Source organism: Vombatus ursinus, unplaced genomic scaffold (genome assembly GCF_900497805.2).
Source record: "Vombatus ursinus unplaced genomic scaffold, bare-nosed wombat genome assembly UNPS02014935.1, whole genome shotgun sequence".
Classification (NCBI taxonomy): Eukaryota; Metazoa; Chordata; class Mammalia; order Diprotodontia; family Vombatidae; genus Vombatus; species Vombatus ursinus.
The window spans coordinates 3,251,973-3,269,640 of NW_020954713.1; the positions used below are offsets into that span (position 1 = coordinate 3,251,973).

Here is a 17,668-nt window from a genome sequence, read left to right on the forward strand (position 1 = left end):
GGGGGGGGGGGGGGGGGGGGGGGGGGGGGGGGGGGGGGGGTAAGAAGAGCTGGTCCCAGGAGGTTCCCAAGTCACAAGAACGGCTTCTTAAGGCACTGTAATTACAGAACAGCCACAGCCACACAGAGTTGGAGGGGAAGGATATTCCTGGACCTCCTTGCTGCCTGCAAAGTTTTGGGGGGGGGGGGATTTAAAGTAACTCACTTCAGCCTGCAAAACTGTCCAGTGAGAGGCTGGCCACTAGCCCAGTACCTGGGGCTCAGCTTTCCAGTTTTAGCAAACATGGATTCCCATGATATGCAAACCTCTCCTGAGCCTCAAACAGGCCCCTGGGAGCTGATGGGATCCAGCCCCTGGGTTTACTCAGCAGCCCAGAGAAAGGGGCTCCTGCCCGGCCCAGGGCCCTACCCTGGGGCAGCACACAGTCCTTGGGCAGGGGAAATAGCCAAGAGAAAAGAAGAGACCCAGCCCATTCTCTGTTCTTGACAGGCCTGGGACCTGTTCCTTCCCCTCAGTCTGCAGTACCCCGCCACCCCCACCCCCTCCCCAGTGATGTAATTCATCAGCCTCAGGAATGATGTTGACTCTCCACCTTCCATCCCCAAGAGGCAGGGAGGGATGGAGAGGAGGAGGGCAGATGTTCCATCCCCCATCTTCGGGAAGGGAGAACTGAGGCTCACAAAGCAAAGTCACAGAGCAAACCAGTCCTGGCCTTCAGAGGAGCCTTCCCCAGAGGCCTCCAGAGTCTCACTCCAGGGAAAGCGTCTGTTAATGATCCCGCCAGCTCCCACTTTGCTCTCTCATCCCAGAAAGCCATCAGGGCAAGGTCCAGTCTCTCCTTTTTATAGACCAAGGAAGCTTTAGCGCAGAAGGTTAAGCAAGCTGCCGGCACAGAGATAACAAGGGTCACAGCTGGGATTAAACAAACAAACAGGGTCTGGACACCAAGTACCGCTCCATTCTAACACTGTGCCTGAGGCTGCTATCAGAGCCCCAGTTCACAGGCTGAAGCACAGATCTGGAGACAGAAGGCAGCTTCTGGAGGTTAGGGACAGTCCAACCCTCTTATTACACGGGTAAGGAAACGGAAGGCCTGGTGAAGAGATCTGACCGGGGCCGACTCACACTTGGCAGAGGTGGGTTCTCCTCCTCCCAAGCCAGCACCTTTGGTGGTCCCGAGGTGAAGGGAGTAGCATGCCCTGCCCCCACCCCCAGCTCCCAGCTGAGCACTGATTCCACCACCCAGACCTTGGGGGCAGAAAGGTAGGCATGAATATTCCAACAATGGCCCAGGGGCCAATCAAAGAGGTCCTGGAGGGAGGCCAGGAAAGGAAGCCTTCCCCACCAATCTTCCAGTTGAAACTCTCATCTGGAGCAAACAGCAGGTACTGTGTCTGGGGTGTCCCAGGTGAGGGTAAGAAGGGACAGAAACAGAAAAGGGGTAGGAATTGGAGGTGTGGTGGTTCAGAGCCGACACTCCTATCAGAGTAGTCAGGAAGGAGAAAGCAGATCTGCACTCGCTCTCCCATCTCCTCAACCCCAGCCTTTGGAGAGAAAGTGACCTACCTTCCTGGTGGCCGGCCCCTCGGCAGCTGGGGATTCCAGGCCAGAATTCTGGAGGGAGGAGGCCTCGCTCCCCCAACCCCTCCCTCCCCAAGCCCTATCAGCTCCTCTAGCATCCAGCTCCCCCAGCCCCTCCCGCCAGCAGAAAGCATTTACAACCAGGCCACACAAGCTGGTTTTGTTCAAAATAAGCCCAGCACAAGCTCTCCCATGCAATTCAATTAATTCCACACCAAAGTCTTCATTTTTCTTCCCTGTCACACTCTAAGTGATAACAGAGATGAGGGATTCAAGGGTGAGAGCAACTTCTGAAACCTAAGTGTGGGTCTACAACCGTCACTCACAATTAAAGATCTGTCATTTACAGGCTTCTGGGGCTGGGTCATTCATCCTTACTTTCCAGTCCCAGGGGGGGTTCCAGGAAAGTTCTAGACCTTCCTTTATAGGCTATCTTTTCCTAGATAACCCCTGCCCTCAAGGGGCTTATATTCTCCAGGCTAGGAAATTTTTCCTCACATTCAGCCCAAATTCTCCTCTTTGGAAGAAAAAAGTTAATCCTTCCTATGTGCATTCTCTCTCTCTCTCTCTCTCCCCCCCACCCCCCCAACCCTCTCTCTTCAAATTTTGGAAGAAAATCATCATTACTGTCCCCTCAGTCAAGTTCAGTCCAGGCCAAATATGTCCAGTTCCTTCCTCTGCTCCCTATTATGATTTTTGACAAGTCACCAAGTCTCTGGGCTCAAGACCCTCAAGTTTCCGAAGGTTTCAAAGATCAAGCCCTTCACCTCCACCCCACTGCCTCCATCAATCAGAGCAGAATGTCCTATGTCCATGGGGGGATGGATGGCTTCAGCCTTGGGTGACAGAAGAGAAAATATAAAGGATACAGCCCCAGTCCTCAAGATCAGAGTTCTGTAGGGCGAGACAGCTAGGTGGCCCAGCGAATAATGCACCAGGCCTAGAGTTAGGAAGACTTATGTTTGTGAGTTCAAATCCAGCCTCAGACACTTACTCGCACCGTGGCCCTGGGCAAATCACTTAACCCCTTTTACCTCAGTTTCCTCATCTGCAAAATAAGCAGGAGGAGGAAATGCAAGTACCATCTCCAGTACCTTTGCCAAGAAAACCCAAAATGGGTTCACAAAGAGTGGGACAGGACTGAACAACAACAAAAAATAGTGGTGATGATGATGATGATGATAATAATAATAATATTAGTACTTGGCTCAGGAGGATATTATGAAGATCTAATGAGTAGAGTTAGCCCTATAAATGCTAATATAAATTATTACTATTACAGAATGTCCCAGTTGGGATGGGGGGAGGTTGAGTAAAGTCAAAGTGCCAGGAAAGAAGTAATCTCCCCTTCCCTCCAGCCCCTCCCTCCTCTATACTCTGGGACTAGACTGTGAACCCTGATTCTCTTCTCCAGTCCCCCCCACACACACCCTTTCCATTCAGTCTCAGGGGAAGCTAGCAGAACTGGAAAGCTGGTCAGGTAAGAGTGGCCCCTGGGGGCCTTCCCCCTTGAAAGTTTAAAAGTTTTGGTAATTGCTTGTCCAGTAATTAATCCCATCCCCTCCCATCCAAGCAGAGGATGAATGGCCTCCCTCTTCCCTCTCCCCCCACCCCTTCCCTGCCACCTTCGGGGAGGCTGTATCCCTAGTAGAAGAAGGAGGTGACCACCAGGGTCCCTTCCAGCCCTGGGCTCCGAGGCCAGACCAAGAACAACCCCCACACCCCAGCTCACACCCCTCACAATTAGCTGGGTCCATTCATTTTCCACCAGCTTTCTGAGAAATGCCCTCATTTGTTCCAAAAACAATGTCTGGCTTTGACCTTTGCAAATCTTAAAGCAATCAATCAATCAACAGGGGATTAAAAAAAAATTTTTTTTTTAAAGCCCCAACCGTCCCTGCCCTGGAGAGGAACCCAGCTGTCCCACTCACTTCCAAAGAGAGAGGCATTAAAAAAGAAAAGAAAAGAAAAGAAAAGGTACAAGAGAACCCGAACGGGACCAGGGATTTCATTAGAAGAGGGAACACCCAGGTGGGGAAACTCCCCAAGCCCAGGCAGGTGGGCACCTCCCTACAAGTTTAGTCAAATAGCAGGCCCACTGGGTCACTGTTTGGGCCCTGACTGGCTCAGAGTGAGTGTGAAGAGCAATTGTTTCTGTTTGGGCCAGAAACCCTGAGTGTCTTCCCCTCCCAGATGGATTGATTTATTTGTTTATTTATTTATTTTGCTAGGTGAAGAGGCCATTCTCTGTCTCATTTCTTACCTAGCCTTAATCACCTTTGCCTCAGACAAACTGAGGCCTGTTAAAGACCTTGGCTTAAAAAGGCCAAGGTCTCCCACTGCATTAGGGGCCATCTCCAGTCATCCTAATCTGCATCTTCCCACTGGATTCAGATGGCTCTAGAGGAGAAAGTGAGGCTGGTGACTTTGCACAGCCCTGCCTCACTTAAATGCAATTCACTTGCATGTCACAGCTCTCTTCGAGAAGGAAGGACAAACGACAACAATGATGGCAGGCCAAAAACACAGGAAGAGAGAGAAGCGACTAACCCAGGGTCACACACCAGCAAGCATACTGGGGCAGGGAGGGAAAGTGGAACTAGAATTCAGGTCTTCTAGGCTGCCTCTCTAGCCCCTCTGCTCTCTCATACACTGGATAAATACAGAGTAGATACCGTGGAGGGGGAGAACCTAGCAGCTGGGGGGTGGGGGTGCCAGGAAAGGCATCCGGGCTGAGTCTTGAGGGATTCTAGCAGGGAGAGCTGCTAAGAGGGCAGGGGGAAAAAGGGAGCTAGCATTCCAGGCACGGGCAACGATAGCTGGTCAAAAGCATAGATGAAGTCTGGGTTTTCTAACTGTCAGTTCCTTGTGTAGCTACAACTATCACCTCCTTAAATGTTGTTCAGTGAGCCTGACTCTTTTCTTTGTGACCCCATTTGGGATTTTCCTGGCAGAGATACTGGAGTGATTTGCCATGTGCTTCCCCCCAGCCCATTTTACAGATGAGGAAACTGAGGCAAACAGGCTGAAGTGACTTGCCCAGGGTCACACAGCTACTAAGCACCTGAGGCTTCTGACTTCAGGCCTGGCACTTTAACCTCTGTACCACCTGATTTGAACTTGGGCCCTGAGCGCTATCCACTGCACCACCCAGCTGCCCTATCACCTCCTTTGGTCTTCCCCAACATCAGGGTCACCCTTCTGTCCTTTCCTACACATTCACTCCAGGCAAGAAACTTAGATAAAAGGGTCTGTGAGTGGAAGGTACCAGTCCTGTTGGCCTAGATCAACGATTTCATAGGTAACAGCTACAAGGGAGGAAACTCCCTCTACCAAGGAATCAATCACTCAATAAACATTTATTAAGCACCTACTAAGAGCCACGAACTGCACTAAGTGCTGGGGGACCCAAAAAGAAGCAAAAGACAGCCCTGCCCTCAAGGAGCTCAAGATCTACAGAAGATAAGCAAATAAATGTAGACAATCAAGCTATTGTTCAGGGTAGGGAGGAGGTAACTAACAGAGGGAAGGCACTGGAATTAAGAGGGGTTGGGAAAGGCTTCTGGGAGAAGATGGGACTTATTCCTGGAAAGCCCAGGAGGCCAGGGTCGCTGGATACAAGAGTACATACTGGAGAAGAAGGTAGAAGAAGACTGGAAAGGCAGGGGAGGACTGGGTTCCGAAGGCCTTTGAATGTCAAATAGAGCATTTTGCATTTCTCCTGGAGGTGACAGGGAGCCATTAAAATTTATAGAGTGGGGGAACGGCGACATGATTGGGCCTGAGCTTTAGGAAGCTCACTGCGGTGGCTGATGGAGGATGGACTGGAGTGGAGAGAGACGGGAGAGGGCAGACCCACCAGCACACGCCGTTGCAGCAACAGTCTAGGCACAAAGTGAGCAGGACATCTAGCCCCCACACAGGACTGGTTTCTCCCTCTTCCTCCCCAACTCCATGGAGAATAAGTCTTACTCCCTAAATTGGTAGCAGCACCCCACCTGCGAGCCTGTGCACTTTTCTTTCCCGCCCTGGGGTCTTTCACACCTCCTTCAGTAATTTCAGAGTTACTCAGTTCTTCCTGCATGCCCCGAGGGTTTTCATCCCTACAAATGACCCAGCTCTCCTCTGAGACTCCCGGTGGTGTTTCATTTCAGTTCGGTTAGCTCTTAGGGGAGCGGAGCTCAGACACAGTCCAGGTGGCCCTGACAGCCCTGGCCTCACCCCTGGTAAAGGCACCAGCCCCAGAGTCTCCCAGATACCCAAAGTTCCACTTCCATACATTCACCTCTAAAAGGAAACTTATCTCCAGTGCAACTCCCCCCCCCCTCAAAAAAAAAAACCCACGTCCTCTTCCCCTCTCAGGGACTCACCACTCAAAGTCCCACAACCAACCTAGGTCATGACCCTAATTCAATAATCAGTCAACAAATACCTATTATGTGCCAGATGCCATGCTAATCAATGGATCCCAGCATTCATCACCTCTCACCTGGACTACTTCCAATAGCATCCTACTTGGTACCTGGTCTCAGTCTCTCCCCTCTCAGATCCATCGTATTCACAGATGCCAAAGTGATTTTCCTAAAGCTCAAGTCTCACTCCCGATGCTCAAAAAACCCCAGTGACTCTCTATTGCCTCTAGGGTCAAATAATAATGCCTCTGTCTAAGTCCTTCCCAACCCGGTCTGGACCATCCTTTCTAACTTTTTCCCAGACTCCAGAGCCAGCCCAACAGGGCTCCCGACCACTCCTCCCTCCACATGATGCCCCATCTCCCGTCTCCACACCAAGTCCCCACGTCTGGAATCCACTCCATTGCCCCTCCACCTCTTAGAGAATCTTGTAAATCCAGTCCAGGCACCATGAAGTCTTTCCCGATCTCCCCAGAGCCAGCGCCTTTGCCTCCCAAAATTCACCTGGCATTTTGGGAGAACCAAGGCAGCTCGACCCCAGTGCTGCTGCATAGAGCACAGAACATTGCACAGGAAGGCAACGATCGAGGCCCTGTTGGCAATAAGGCAGCCAGTGGACAGAGGACTGGACATGCCAGGAGGATATGGGCAGCAGCCGTGGAACCATGGGCAAGCCACTGACCTTCCTGGGCCTCAGTTTCCTCATCTATAAAATAAGGCAGTTGGACCAGGCGGTCTCTGAGATCCAATCCAGTGGAGCAGAGTGGAAAGAAAAGCTCTGGGTTCAAATCCTGCCATCCATTTATTACTGCCTGGATCACCTCAGCTTCTCATTTTTTCTCATCCATAAAGTGAAGGGGTTACACTAGCTGGTCCCTGGGGTCCCTTCCGGCTCCAGATTTATGCTCCCCAGATTCCTCTCTGATTACCAGCTGAGTTTCAGAGCCTGAAATCTCTATCAGTCCATCACTATCCCCAAGCTTTTCTGGCTAGGCTGGTCCCACTCCTCCCTTCCCCAAGGTCACACCCTCCCCACATGGGCCTGGAATTTTACCATTCCCAGACAAGTTTCTCTGGGTTGAGACAGTTTTAAGGAGGCACCTGTGAAAACAGAAATAGCCCTGGAGGGAGAATACGTCTAGTTCCTCCAAGTCAGGAACAAGTCATTCAGTCACAGGTGCTTTCCAAGTGACAGGTGGAGAGCCCCGGTGTACCTCAGGGAAGTGGAGGGGGAAGGGCAAGCACAGGTAGGGGCCTAGGGGAAGACTCTGGGTGGCCTCAGGGCACTGGGGTGACAGGACGGGAAAGAAAGAATAGGACCAGAGAAGGCTGAGCTCCATAGTTTTGCCAGGAGTCGGTGCCAGGGGCTGCCCTGTGACTAACTCTGATTCAGCACAGAGGGGACTTTTTCCTGGGTTTCACTGGGGTTTTTGATGTCCTTAGCATAGCTTGTTTCTCTCTCTCTCAAGCATGGGCAGTTGGGGGAATTATGGGGGATTTTGCCTTCATCCCTCTCCAAAAGGGCTTTTGTCCTCTCTGGTTCCTTTCTCTTGTCTGCTTGAGGTTCCCTTTTCCAGTTTCTTCATCCTCAACATCCCAGCCAGAGGTCCCACTGACACTGGCCCTCAGCCAAGCTCTGAAAAGATTTATCTCCTCCCAGAGATCCGAGGGTCCAAGCTGACAGAAGCCTAGCTGCAGGAGACAGCCAGTGCTGGGGTGGGATCAACCTTGACCTTAACGCTGACACTTAAACAGAAGGAGGCAGTCAAGCCAAAAGAGTCAATGTCTTCACCTATCAAATGGAAATAACCCTATCACCTAACAAGTGAGATAACAAAGGGCAAGTGCTTTAAGGCTGAAAAGTGGGCTCTATAGATATCAACCATTATTTTGACACTACCTGTGTCCCTTCAGGTCCACTTAGCACCGCCCCCCCCAGCCAGTCCCTTCCAGTTCTAACCCTCTGAATTCATCATTCAACCTTTTTTTTTTTTTTTTAAAAGGCAATTGGGGGTTAAGTGACTTGCCCAGGGTCACACAGCTAGTAAGTATCTGAGGCCTAATTTGAACTCAGGTCCTCCTGACTCCAGACCTGGTGCTCTATCCACTGGGCCACGCAGCTGCTCCGACTTTACCATTCTAGATGGGTGATGCTGCCCTTTACCCAACCTCCTTCTCATCTGATCCCCTTAAGATTTTCATAGGAAAAAGGAGGGGAAGGGAGAGGAGAAAGGGGGAACCTGGCCTTCTCTATGTTCTTCCCTGAATATGAGGGAAGTTTCTCAATTAACCAAAGTCATTTCCAGCAGAGAGAGAGAGAGAGAGGGAGAGAGAGAGAGGGAGAGAGGGGGGGAGAGAGAGAGAGAGAGAGAACCATCTACCCATCAACCTAAAGCAGAGAGGTTCTTTACCTGGGTACCGGTCAATTTTTTATTGTTATTCAAACTCTATCCCAGAGGGCTAGGTTAGGCATCCCCAGCCCAAGGCCGGCCAAGTGTTTTTCCTGCCATTACCAGACACTAGGTCTCACAAAAATTCCTCCACATTCTGTGTAGCTCACTCTCTGGGAAGGTAGGGAAGGGCCAGGCCTGCTGTTCTCCAAGGCCCCTCCTCAATTGCTTGCTCTAAGGAAGAAGGACCTGGAAGCCTCCAACAGGAAGTTGATCTGGGAAATACATCAATGCCCTGGTCTGTTTTTTGTTGTTGTTGTTATTAATCTTTTTTTTCTATCACCTTCATTTCCAAATAAATAAAACCAACATTTTTCTCCCTTTTCCCTTTCCTTTCTGGTAACAAATAAAGGGGAAGGTGGGGAGCCATTGATGGTGGGGAGCCTTTGCAGAAAACTCACGTAACAATCAGAACTGACAGTCTGGGCAATGTTTGGAATCCCTCCCTAATCCACTACACCTAGGCTTCAAAGAATCGAGGCAGGGCTCTCTGCTCTGTACACAACAGAACGTAAGCTCTATGGAGGCAGAGACCTCTTTTTTACCTTTTATTCCCAGTGACTCACACTGTGACAGGCACCTAGGAGTTTAATAAATGCTGACTGATTGCTTTATTTTCCAGCCCAGTGTCTGTTCTGGAGAAAGCTAAGAAAACCAAAGGTTTGGAGCTGGAAGTGAAGGGGGGAGGGGGGAGATTAACTGATCTTAATTCCACACCCTTTGCTCAGTTTACAGGGATGAGAAAGCCTAGAGAGGTTAAGTGGTTTGCTCCGGTCACATATTTAGCATGACTGAACCCAGTCGCACTCCAAAGCCATAGGCTGCATGGCACGGGATGCCAGGCCCCATGGGACATGCTGCGGCCCAGAACTGCCCTTCCAGGGCACACCCCCATCCTGCCACAGGCTAGGAGAACTGGAGTCAGAAAATTAGAAGTGACCCTTGGAGATCTCAGGAAGGAGGTGTTTGTCTTGAGAAACGATGGGTGGGAGGGCCGGCTCTGGGGGGCCCCTCGGTAGGGTGGCACCCAAAGAAATCTGTCTCATCTGGAGCAGTTTCAAGTAAACAATTGGTGCCGGAGACTTTGATTCATTAGCATTCCAACCAAGTTCCTTTTTTAGCCTGACTCTCCTACTTAAAAGGAACAGCAGAGAGGATCAAAGCGCCTTTAAATGCCATCTCCACATCCATCTGATACTTCTCCCATGATTCACCCAACTAGCTTCAAACCCAATTAGCAGTTGCATCTGCATGAAATGGGTGTTTATCTCAGGGGCAGCCGGATGGGGCTCCACTGACCCAACTTCCTCAGTCCCCTGGGCCTGTTGCTCCCCTCACATTAGGGTCACATTTAGCAAGGAACTCCACCTTCCACAGCTCCTTCCCTCCCCTCCCCAAAGTACAGAGCCAGAGCTGGGAGGGCCCTCAGAACACAGAATGTCAGAGCAAGGAAAGCCCTTAGAACAGAATGTCAGGTCTGGGTGAGAGAGCTCTTAGAACCCAAAATGTCAGTTCTGAAAGGAACCTCAGAAACTATTCTAAGCCTTCATTTTTACAGGAGGGCAAACTGAGGCCCAAGTGATGGCAGGAGAGATTCTTCTCCCTCCATCTATGGCAGATCTCCAAGATGAAACTCCTTGAGGGGGGTAGGGCAGGGGTGAAGGGGAGCTCCGTTAAGAGGTCTCAGTCTCAGAGGCATACACCAAGCACCAGAGAATGACATGGATAAACGTGGAAATTGCTGAGCACACAAGGTGTGATTGTGTAGACAGACAGGTGGCCCAACCCATGCTCACGAATCGTGCAGGACCGTGCAGTTTACTGTTCTGAGGAGGCAGGGGGTCAAAAGTCACCTCAGGCTCCCATCTCTTAGCAACAAACCTTCAAGCCCCCCCCCCAAGATGTATCAAACACAACCTCCCCCCATCCCCAGGAAATATCTACAGCTGTGGGATCAAAGACTTAGAGCAATAAGGGCTCTTAGAGGCTATGGAAGCCAATCCCTTCATTTGACACATGAGGAAACCAAGGTTCTCAAAGAGGAAATTACTTGCCCAAGGTCAAACAGGTAGCAAAGCTGGAATCTGAACCCAGGGCTTCTGAATTCCACCTCTAGCATTCTTTCTGCTACCCCACATAGCCCTCTCAGCATCCTCACTAGGTAGGAAGTGGGCGCTCAGAAATGGGACTGCCCAGGATAAGGATGAGCATTTATACCCAACCCTCCTATTCGTGGTCCCCTCCCAAAGGCAGAGAGTGCCCACATACAGAGTCCTGAGGATGAAAGCTTTAGAACGCAGGCATTTATGGATCCCTCCACATAAGGAGGCAGTGAAGTGGAGAGGGAGCACTGGGCCTGGGGTCTGGAAGATTCATCTTCCGGAGTTTAAATCTGACCTAGCTGTGTGACCTTGGGCAAGTCACTTAACCCTGTTTGCCTTGGTTTGCTCATCTGTAAAATGAACTGCAAAATAAAATGGCAAATCACTTTGGTATCTTTGCCAAGAAAACCCCATATAGGATCAACAAAAAATTGAATATGACTGAAAAAACTGAACCAAATAAGGAAGCTGATGGAACCCTGGGGGAGACAGAAATCTAGGGAGGAAGGGACACCTACCAGTAGCCAGCCCCTCCCCCTTTCTCTTTCCACTCCCTAGGGTTCTTCTTCCTAAGAAGTCTAAGGTGAAAGGTAAGCTTGGGTAAGGACAGAGAACAGAAGGTAAGATCCCTGAGGGCAGGGGCTATAGTTCTCTTTGTATGTCTGCACAATCGGAGTCCACTAATTTTGGGCTGAATTAAAGAAAGGAGAGGGAAATAAAGGAGATAGCTGATTTTTTCTGGGAGCAAGAGTTCTTAATCTGGCCTTGTTTTAAAAATTTTTTTTTTTGTAACTACATTCCAATAGAATTGGTTTCATTTGCAATTCAGTGTATTTTATGCATTTACAACCACGATTCTGAGAAATTTCAGCAGATGGCTAGAGGGGGCCAGGACACACAAAAAGGGGAAGAAACCAGGGTCTAGAAAGTCAGTCAGGCCAGCCCTCAAACCAAGGGTGGGGAACTCGCCTCAAACCATCTTTTCCTTTCCCATACATAAGACTGAGTCCATCAGAGCTTCCAAAAATTGGAGAAAAGGGGGATCCTTTAATGGGACGCTGTCTCTCCTTTGTCAGAAGAGAGTGTGACCCACTTGTCACCAGAGCCTTTGGATCTGGGAAATGTTCTCTTTCTCAGATGACCCGGCAGATATGCCCAGCTCAGACTCTGAACAACCAGGTACCATGAGTCAGTTACAAAGACCGAGAACAAGTGTGGGACAGTGGAAACATTTGGAGTCAGAGGCCTTGGGTCCAAATCCCATTTCTACTACTTTCTCCCTGAGGGGTTTTGGGACAAGTCACTTAAACCTCTGTAGTGCCAAAATTTTCTCTCCAGTACTATGAGGTTAGATTGGATCTCTATGTCCCTTCTATCCCTAAATAAGACCCAATTGCTCTAGCAAGGAGACAGTGAATCTTTGGGGGAAGGGAGTAGGGAGAGAGTAATTTGTTTAAAAAAAAAAAAGAGACCCTAATTTTGAATGTAGGAACTACACTGATACCTAGCACTTTCTAATAATAGCTAATATTTATTCAGAAATGTAAGGTTTTAAAGTGTTTCAGGAGGCAGAACCCGGAGAGAAATGAAAGTGTTAAGTCTAGTCCTGGGGGCCACTGATTATCCACGGGATCAGGTGAGATTTGAACCCTAACTAACTGCCTAATTCCACGTTGAGAGTTCTTTCCCCATAGCATGATGCCTCTTCTCCTTCCAAGGAAGGATCCAGATATCCCTTTCTTTGCTCATATAGTAGCACATTCCAATGAAATCAACATTAGCTTCTATTTCCCATCCTTTACAATGAAGGAGGAATACCTCCCCAACGACAAGCATTGATTACACCCTAGCTGCCAGGCAGAGCGGTGGGTGTGGTGGAGAGAGGGGTGGCCTCATGCCTGGAAAAACCTGGGTTCAAGTCTAGCCTCTGACACAGGACTGGCTGTTTGACCTCTGCCCTCAGGGAGCTTACAATTTATGCTCCAAAGAACCACTGGGCTTAAATTTAACTCTCTAGGCTACCGATGCTGGTTGGCTGCAGGAAGTTTGGGCATTTTCAAATTCTCTCGGTATGATGAGGATAAGGGCCATTCTTAGTCATCAGTGGTTCCCCTAACCCCAAGGAAGCTTTCTGTTTTAAATGTCACTCTCAATGCAGACACCTCAGATAAATATTATTTCCCTGGGTGTCCCTCTCAGAGACCGATTTCCACTGAGGGGTTCAACAGCCAGTCAATAATAACAATAATAATAATAGCTCAAGAGTATGTGGAACTTGGCGGGGGGGTCGTGTGCGCTAGGATGACTGCACCACCTGAGCTAAGCCTCATGGGCACAAAGGTTTCCTAGAGTCTGAGGCAGGATTCAAACTAGGCTCTTTTGGACTCCAAGATCAGAGCTCCATACACTATACTTCAATTGCTCTACTAATTTATCATTCAGTATGAGATTCAGAATCTACACCAATTGAGGATGATTGAAAATTTAGAGCCAAAGGCCTTTGGTTCAACAGAATTTTGGGGGGCCTTGATGTCCCCATCTGTAAAATGAGGGAGGCCTCAGGTCCTTCTAGCTCTGAATCCTATGGGTCTATCATCAAATCATTTTAATACAAGTTACAATGTGAAGGTTTTGCCTTTCTTTGTATCTGAGTGCTTAGTCCAGTGGCTGGCATACAGCAAGCGCTTAATAAATGGTTGGCAAGACTTCCAAAGGGAGTGACGATATAGCTGAGAGTGATTACTCCCACATAGATCTACTTAGTCAAGCAAAAAGCATCTATTAAGCTCTTAATGTGTACCAGGCACAGGGAATATAGAGGCAAAAAGCCAGCCCCTGCCCTCAAAGAGCTCCCTTTCTAAGAGAAGAAAGATAAATGTAAATGACTACAATGTAAGAAGGGAATCACCCTACTGAGAGCAAAACCCACAAGTCCAAGACCAGGCATTTATCTCATTCAGGGAACAGCAAGGCCACAGAGACAGCCCAATCTCCACCCCTCCCCTGGACCAGTCACAGATACTACCCAAGGTCCACCTTCTTCTCGAGCCCCACAAGTCAATAGTCAAGCCTGAATGACAAGCTCTCTGGGCCAGGTTTCCTTATATGTAAAAAGAAGGGACTTGGACCGATTTTCAGGGATCCTGGCCAGGCCGAAATTCTATGATGTCTCAACCATGGCCCAGGCAGGTCTAGGAGCAAACTGAGACCTTGCTGCTAGATAGGGACACTTGGAATGCCACACAAAAGAAAAAAATCAGAAAAACAGATTAGAGAATTCCAGCTAGGCCCTAAGGACCCCCAAATTAGTGGTAGTCATCAGCAGAGAGCGAAAAGAGGTGTAGACTGGGATTTAGGGCTGAGTTCAAGGCCCTGCTTTCCACTCTGGGTAAGTCACTTCCCTTGGCTGGAGGCTCTATTTCCCCACCTGTAACATGGGAATAAAAACAGAGACCTCATGATCTACCTCAGGGAACATCTAAGGATCAAATGAGATCAGATGTATAAAGCTGCTATATAAAGCAACAATTACTATTGTTGCTAATCTACTTAGACACAAATCATGGAAAGACCCAAACACCCAGGCCCCGGTCCTTAGCTGCTCCAGGAGGGAGGGCGAAGTTTGCCCAGGTCAGCAGGAGCTCTTCCACTGACTGATAGCCCGACTGCAGCCAACAACCTGGGCCTCCGAAAATCACCTGAGCTGGTACTTCCCTAGGAGACTCGACTCCAGACTGGACAAGGCTCAGCCCTACCCAGACCCAGATTCCTCACACACACCAGACCCCACCCGGGGAAAAACCACAACCTCCTCCGAAAGCCTTCCAAGCCAGGCCCAGCCCTGGTTGGTCATCCTGGTTCAGAAAAGATTGCATTTCCTTCTCTGCTTAAGAGTTCAGACAAAAAGAGGTGAATTTGCTCGGTAAATGTTGTTCACAATAAGTTCTCCAGACAAGCAATATTTTTTGACAACCTATTAACCCCTGGCAAATATGTCGTCAACATGAAGAGAGACTTTCTAAAAGTCAGCCCCCCCCCCACATATACATTCCCATTAAACACACACTCTCTCCCCCTCCCAAGGGGAGGGGGGAAACAAGGGAGTGGAAATCAGCCATTTCAACATCTTATCCCCAGAAAACATCCCACAGTATCCATTTCCCCACTATCTCTGGCTGCAGATAATGTAACAATTTGGCAATACGCAAGGGCCTTAGTGAACGGGGAGGTCTAAAAGGTTTACGGTCCAGTCTTGACCCACTGGTGCCAACAAGGACAGGTGACCCCGGCCCAGTCTGACGCTGACTGTATTTTGTAAAAACCTCGCTCATCCCCCGCCCCGCATCGGTTCCGAAAAAGGAGGGTTGCCCCACAAGGGAGGCTTCAGGAAATTCCAAACCAGACACCCACCGGAGGAACGCTCCAGTCATCGACCCTCAGGGGCCGGGGGTATTGGGTATAGAGAGTGGGGAGTCAGTGTTTACATTCAGCAAAGGGGTGTCTAACCTGCCGGCCCCATTAACCAGGTCCAAGTTTATAGACCTTATCAGTCCCTGACTAGACCAGACGATCCGCAACGGGTGGGCCCCTAAACAGCCTTGGGGCCCCCAGCGTAGGAGGGGCCTGTAGGGCTCCGGAGAGCCCTCTGGAGTCAACCTCCCAGAAGCACAGCCCCCTCCCATTTCTAACCCCAGAAAGTAAACACCCTCTCTTCTCCTCTCCCCTTCAAAGCCCCCAGACGCGTTAAGGGAAGGGGGAGCCCCGCGCCCCCCCCACACGCCCGCTCTTACCTCCAAGGCCTCCAGGGTGCTGAAGCTGGCAATTGCAAAGCCATCGATCAATTCCTCTTCCTGGGAGCTGGACTCTCGGCGCCGGCGGCGCGGGGGGCGTGCGTTTCGGGGGGCGGCCGTCGCCACCGCCGTCGCCGTCGCCGCGCCCCGGGGGTGCGCGCAGTTCTGGCTCGTGTTCTCTTTGCCCGGGCTGGCCTCCCTCTCAGAGCCGGACGACGGGCTCTGATTCCGGGCCTCGCGGGCGGCCGCCTCCCTCCGCCTCACGCGGTCCCTCTGGGATCGAGACCGGCGGCTCTGCCGGACCTTCCCATCCATTTCCACGGCCCCGGCCGTGCTTGCAGCCCCACGCCAGGCAGTCCTCCTCGCTGCCCCTAGGGATCCACCGGGGTGAGACGCCACAGCCACGGAAAAGCCACTCGATGACCTTGACTCCAAACCCCAGGACGGTTTTTTAAAAATGGAGTAAACCCCCCCCACCGTATAACTCACAAGTCTCCCGCCCCCCGGGGAAATTTTTTTTAAAAATTAAGACGGGAGGGTCGGGCAAAGGTCGCCCCCCCCAACGGAGGACTATTCCAACGTCTGGGAGTCAATAGCCCAGCGGCCGCAGCAGGCACAGGCTCCCCCGCCGCTCCGCTCTCCCCTCGGCGGCTCCTCTCCCGCCCGCGCGCCCTCCTTCTTTCCGCCTTCGGGACTAAGCTGCAACACAGAATTCCATCCGGAACGCGGGGGCTTTGCAACTTTGTAGCAAGGGCCGCGCGGGCCGCACGGGGCTGGGGGCCGGCCGGGCTGCCCCAGCCCCTGCCGCCCCTCCCGAAGCCCCGAGGGGTGGAGGGGGTGGGAGGGGGCGAGGTCACACGCCCGGTGGGGGGGTCAGCGGACAGACCCAGCCTCGGCTCGGCCTCTCCCCCCCAGTCCTCTCGAGAACTTTCATCCGTCTCGGGGGCAGCGGCAGGAGATTCTTGGGGGGATGGGGGGGCGGGGTGGGGGTGTCAGGGCGCCCCCCCGCCGGAACGGCCTCTGGACGGGAAGCTTCTCAGCGTGGTTGCTCTCCCCTTCGCGGCTCGGGGATCTGTCTCCCCATGGTCGTTCCCCCACCCGCGACGCCTTCTCCCGGGGAGCGGTCCCCCGCCTCGCTGCCCCCCAGGCCCCGCCGAAATGCCCCCGGTTCGGCGGCTCCACGGGCTGGATCCGGGCTCTTAAAGGGCCAGAAGCGGCGGCGGCGGCTGAGGGCGGGAGGGAGGACAGGCAGGCGGGCGGAGGGGGGAAATTTCCTCTCCTTCTGAATTGTACAGTGCAGCAAAGCCCAGAGCAGATAACAACTGACGTATTTCCGCCAGCCTGTAATTACCAAAGGAAGTGAGGGACTTTATTCGGGGGCCGGGGAGCCCGGGCGGGGGCGCGGCGGGGCCGGGGGGCCGCCTCCTACTGTCCCCATGGGAGGGCGGGGGGGTGGGCAACTCCCCCAGGCTTCAGCCCCCGCCCAGACAAACCCACGCCTCTACGTTCCCCCACCTCCCCAAAGAGGGGTAGGCTGGCGAGAACCTGAGCTAGGGAGAGTGCTAGCACTGTCTGGACCTTGGGGTTTAGGGGACCCCCTCCCCCAAATCGAGGAGAACCCAGGAGTGGCCCCGCCCCCTCTGGAAACCAAGCATCTCGTGGCGCCCCCCCCCGTGGTGTGTTTGGAATAACCCGCTGTGGCCCCGCCCCTTGGTAGAGGGGGACCTCCTTCCCCTACCTTCGCCCCGCCCCATCCCTCCTGGAGGGTGCCCCAGTGACTGCGGGGAGCCCGGGGCGACTTCTGGTTTGTGGGGTGAGGGTCGGAGAGGGACACGTGCCCTGAGCCTCCCCTGCCCTCGCAAAATAGGAGGGGAACAGAACTCCCACTGCTCGGCCCCTCCCACCTACCCCTCCTTCCCCCTGGCGTCCTCAGACTTAGAGGAGGGAGAGAGCCCTCCCCTCCGGGGACCATGTTTTCCATTAACTGAGCTTGGGGGAGGGGGCGCTACAGCTCCTAGGCTCTCACCGGGGAGGGATCGTTCTTGGGGACCCCGCAGAGTTAACCCTGTCCTACCCGGGCATGAGCCTGGCTACCCACGAGGCAGCTCCCCCCAGGCAGGTGAGTTCTTGGTGTTAGGACCATCCAGAGAGACTTTCCCTCCCTCTTGGGTGGCCCGGGCCCTGACCTCCCAGGGTGTAACTGTAATTTCTAAAGGACAAGGCTCCACCCCTCAAAGGGAACTGTAGCCCCCTTGCCTTAGATGGGAGGTGGAGGAGAGACCCTGGCGAGGGTCCTCGGCGCAGAGGCTGTTAGGATTGTTAGGTGTTAGATG

At 52.0% G+C, this 17,668-nt stretch overlaps 1 protein-coding gene across 1 annotated transcript in view; it reads right to left on the reverse strand.

The window, feature by feature from the left end:
- FBRSL1 (fibrosin like 1) overlaps positions 1–16,107 on the reverse strand; it is a 317,105-nt gene extending 300,998 nt beyond the window's left edge. Inside the window, 1 exon segment of the mRNA XM_027844057.1 lies at positions 15,336–16,107. Within this exon segment, the coding sequence (XP_027699858.1) occupies positions 15,336–15,650 (315 nt within the window). The 5' untranslated portion in view covers positions 15,651–16,107.
- Between the last annotated feature and the right edge of the window lie 1,561 nt (positions 16,108–17,668).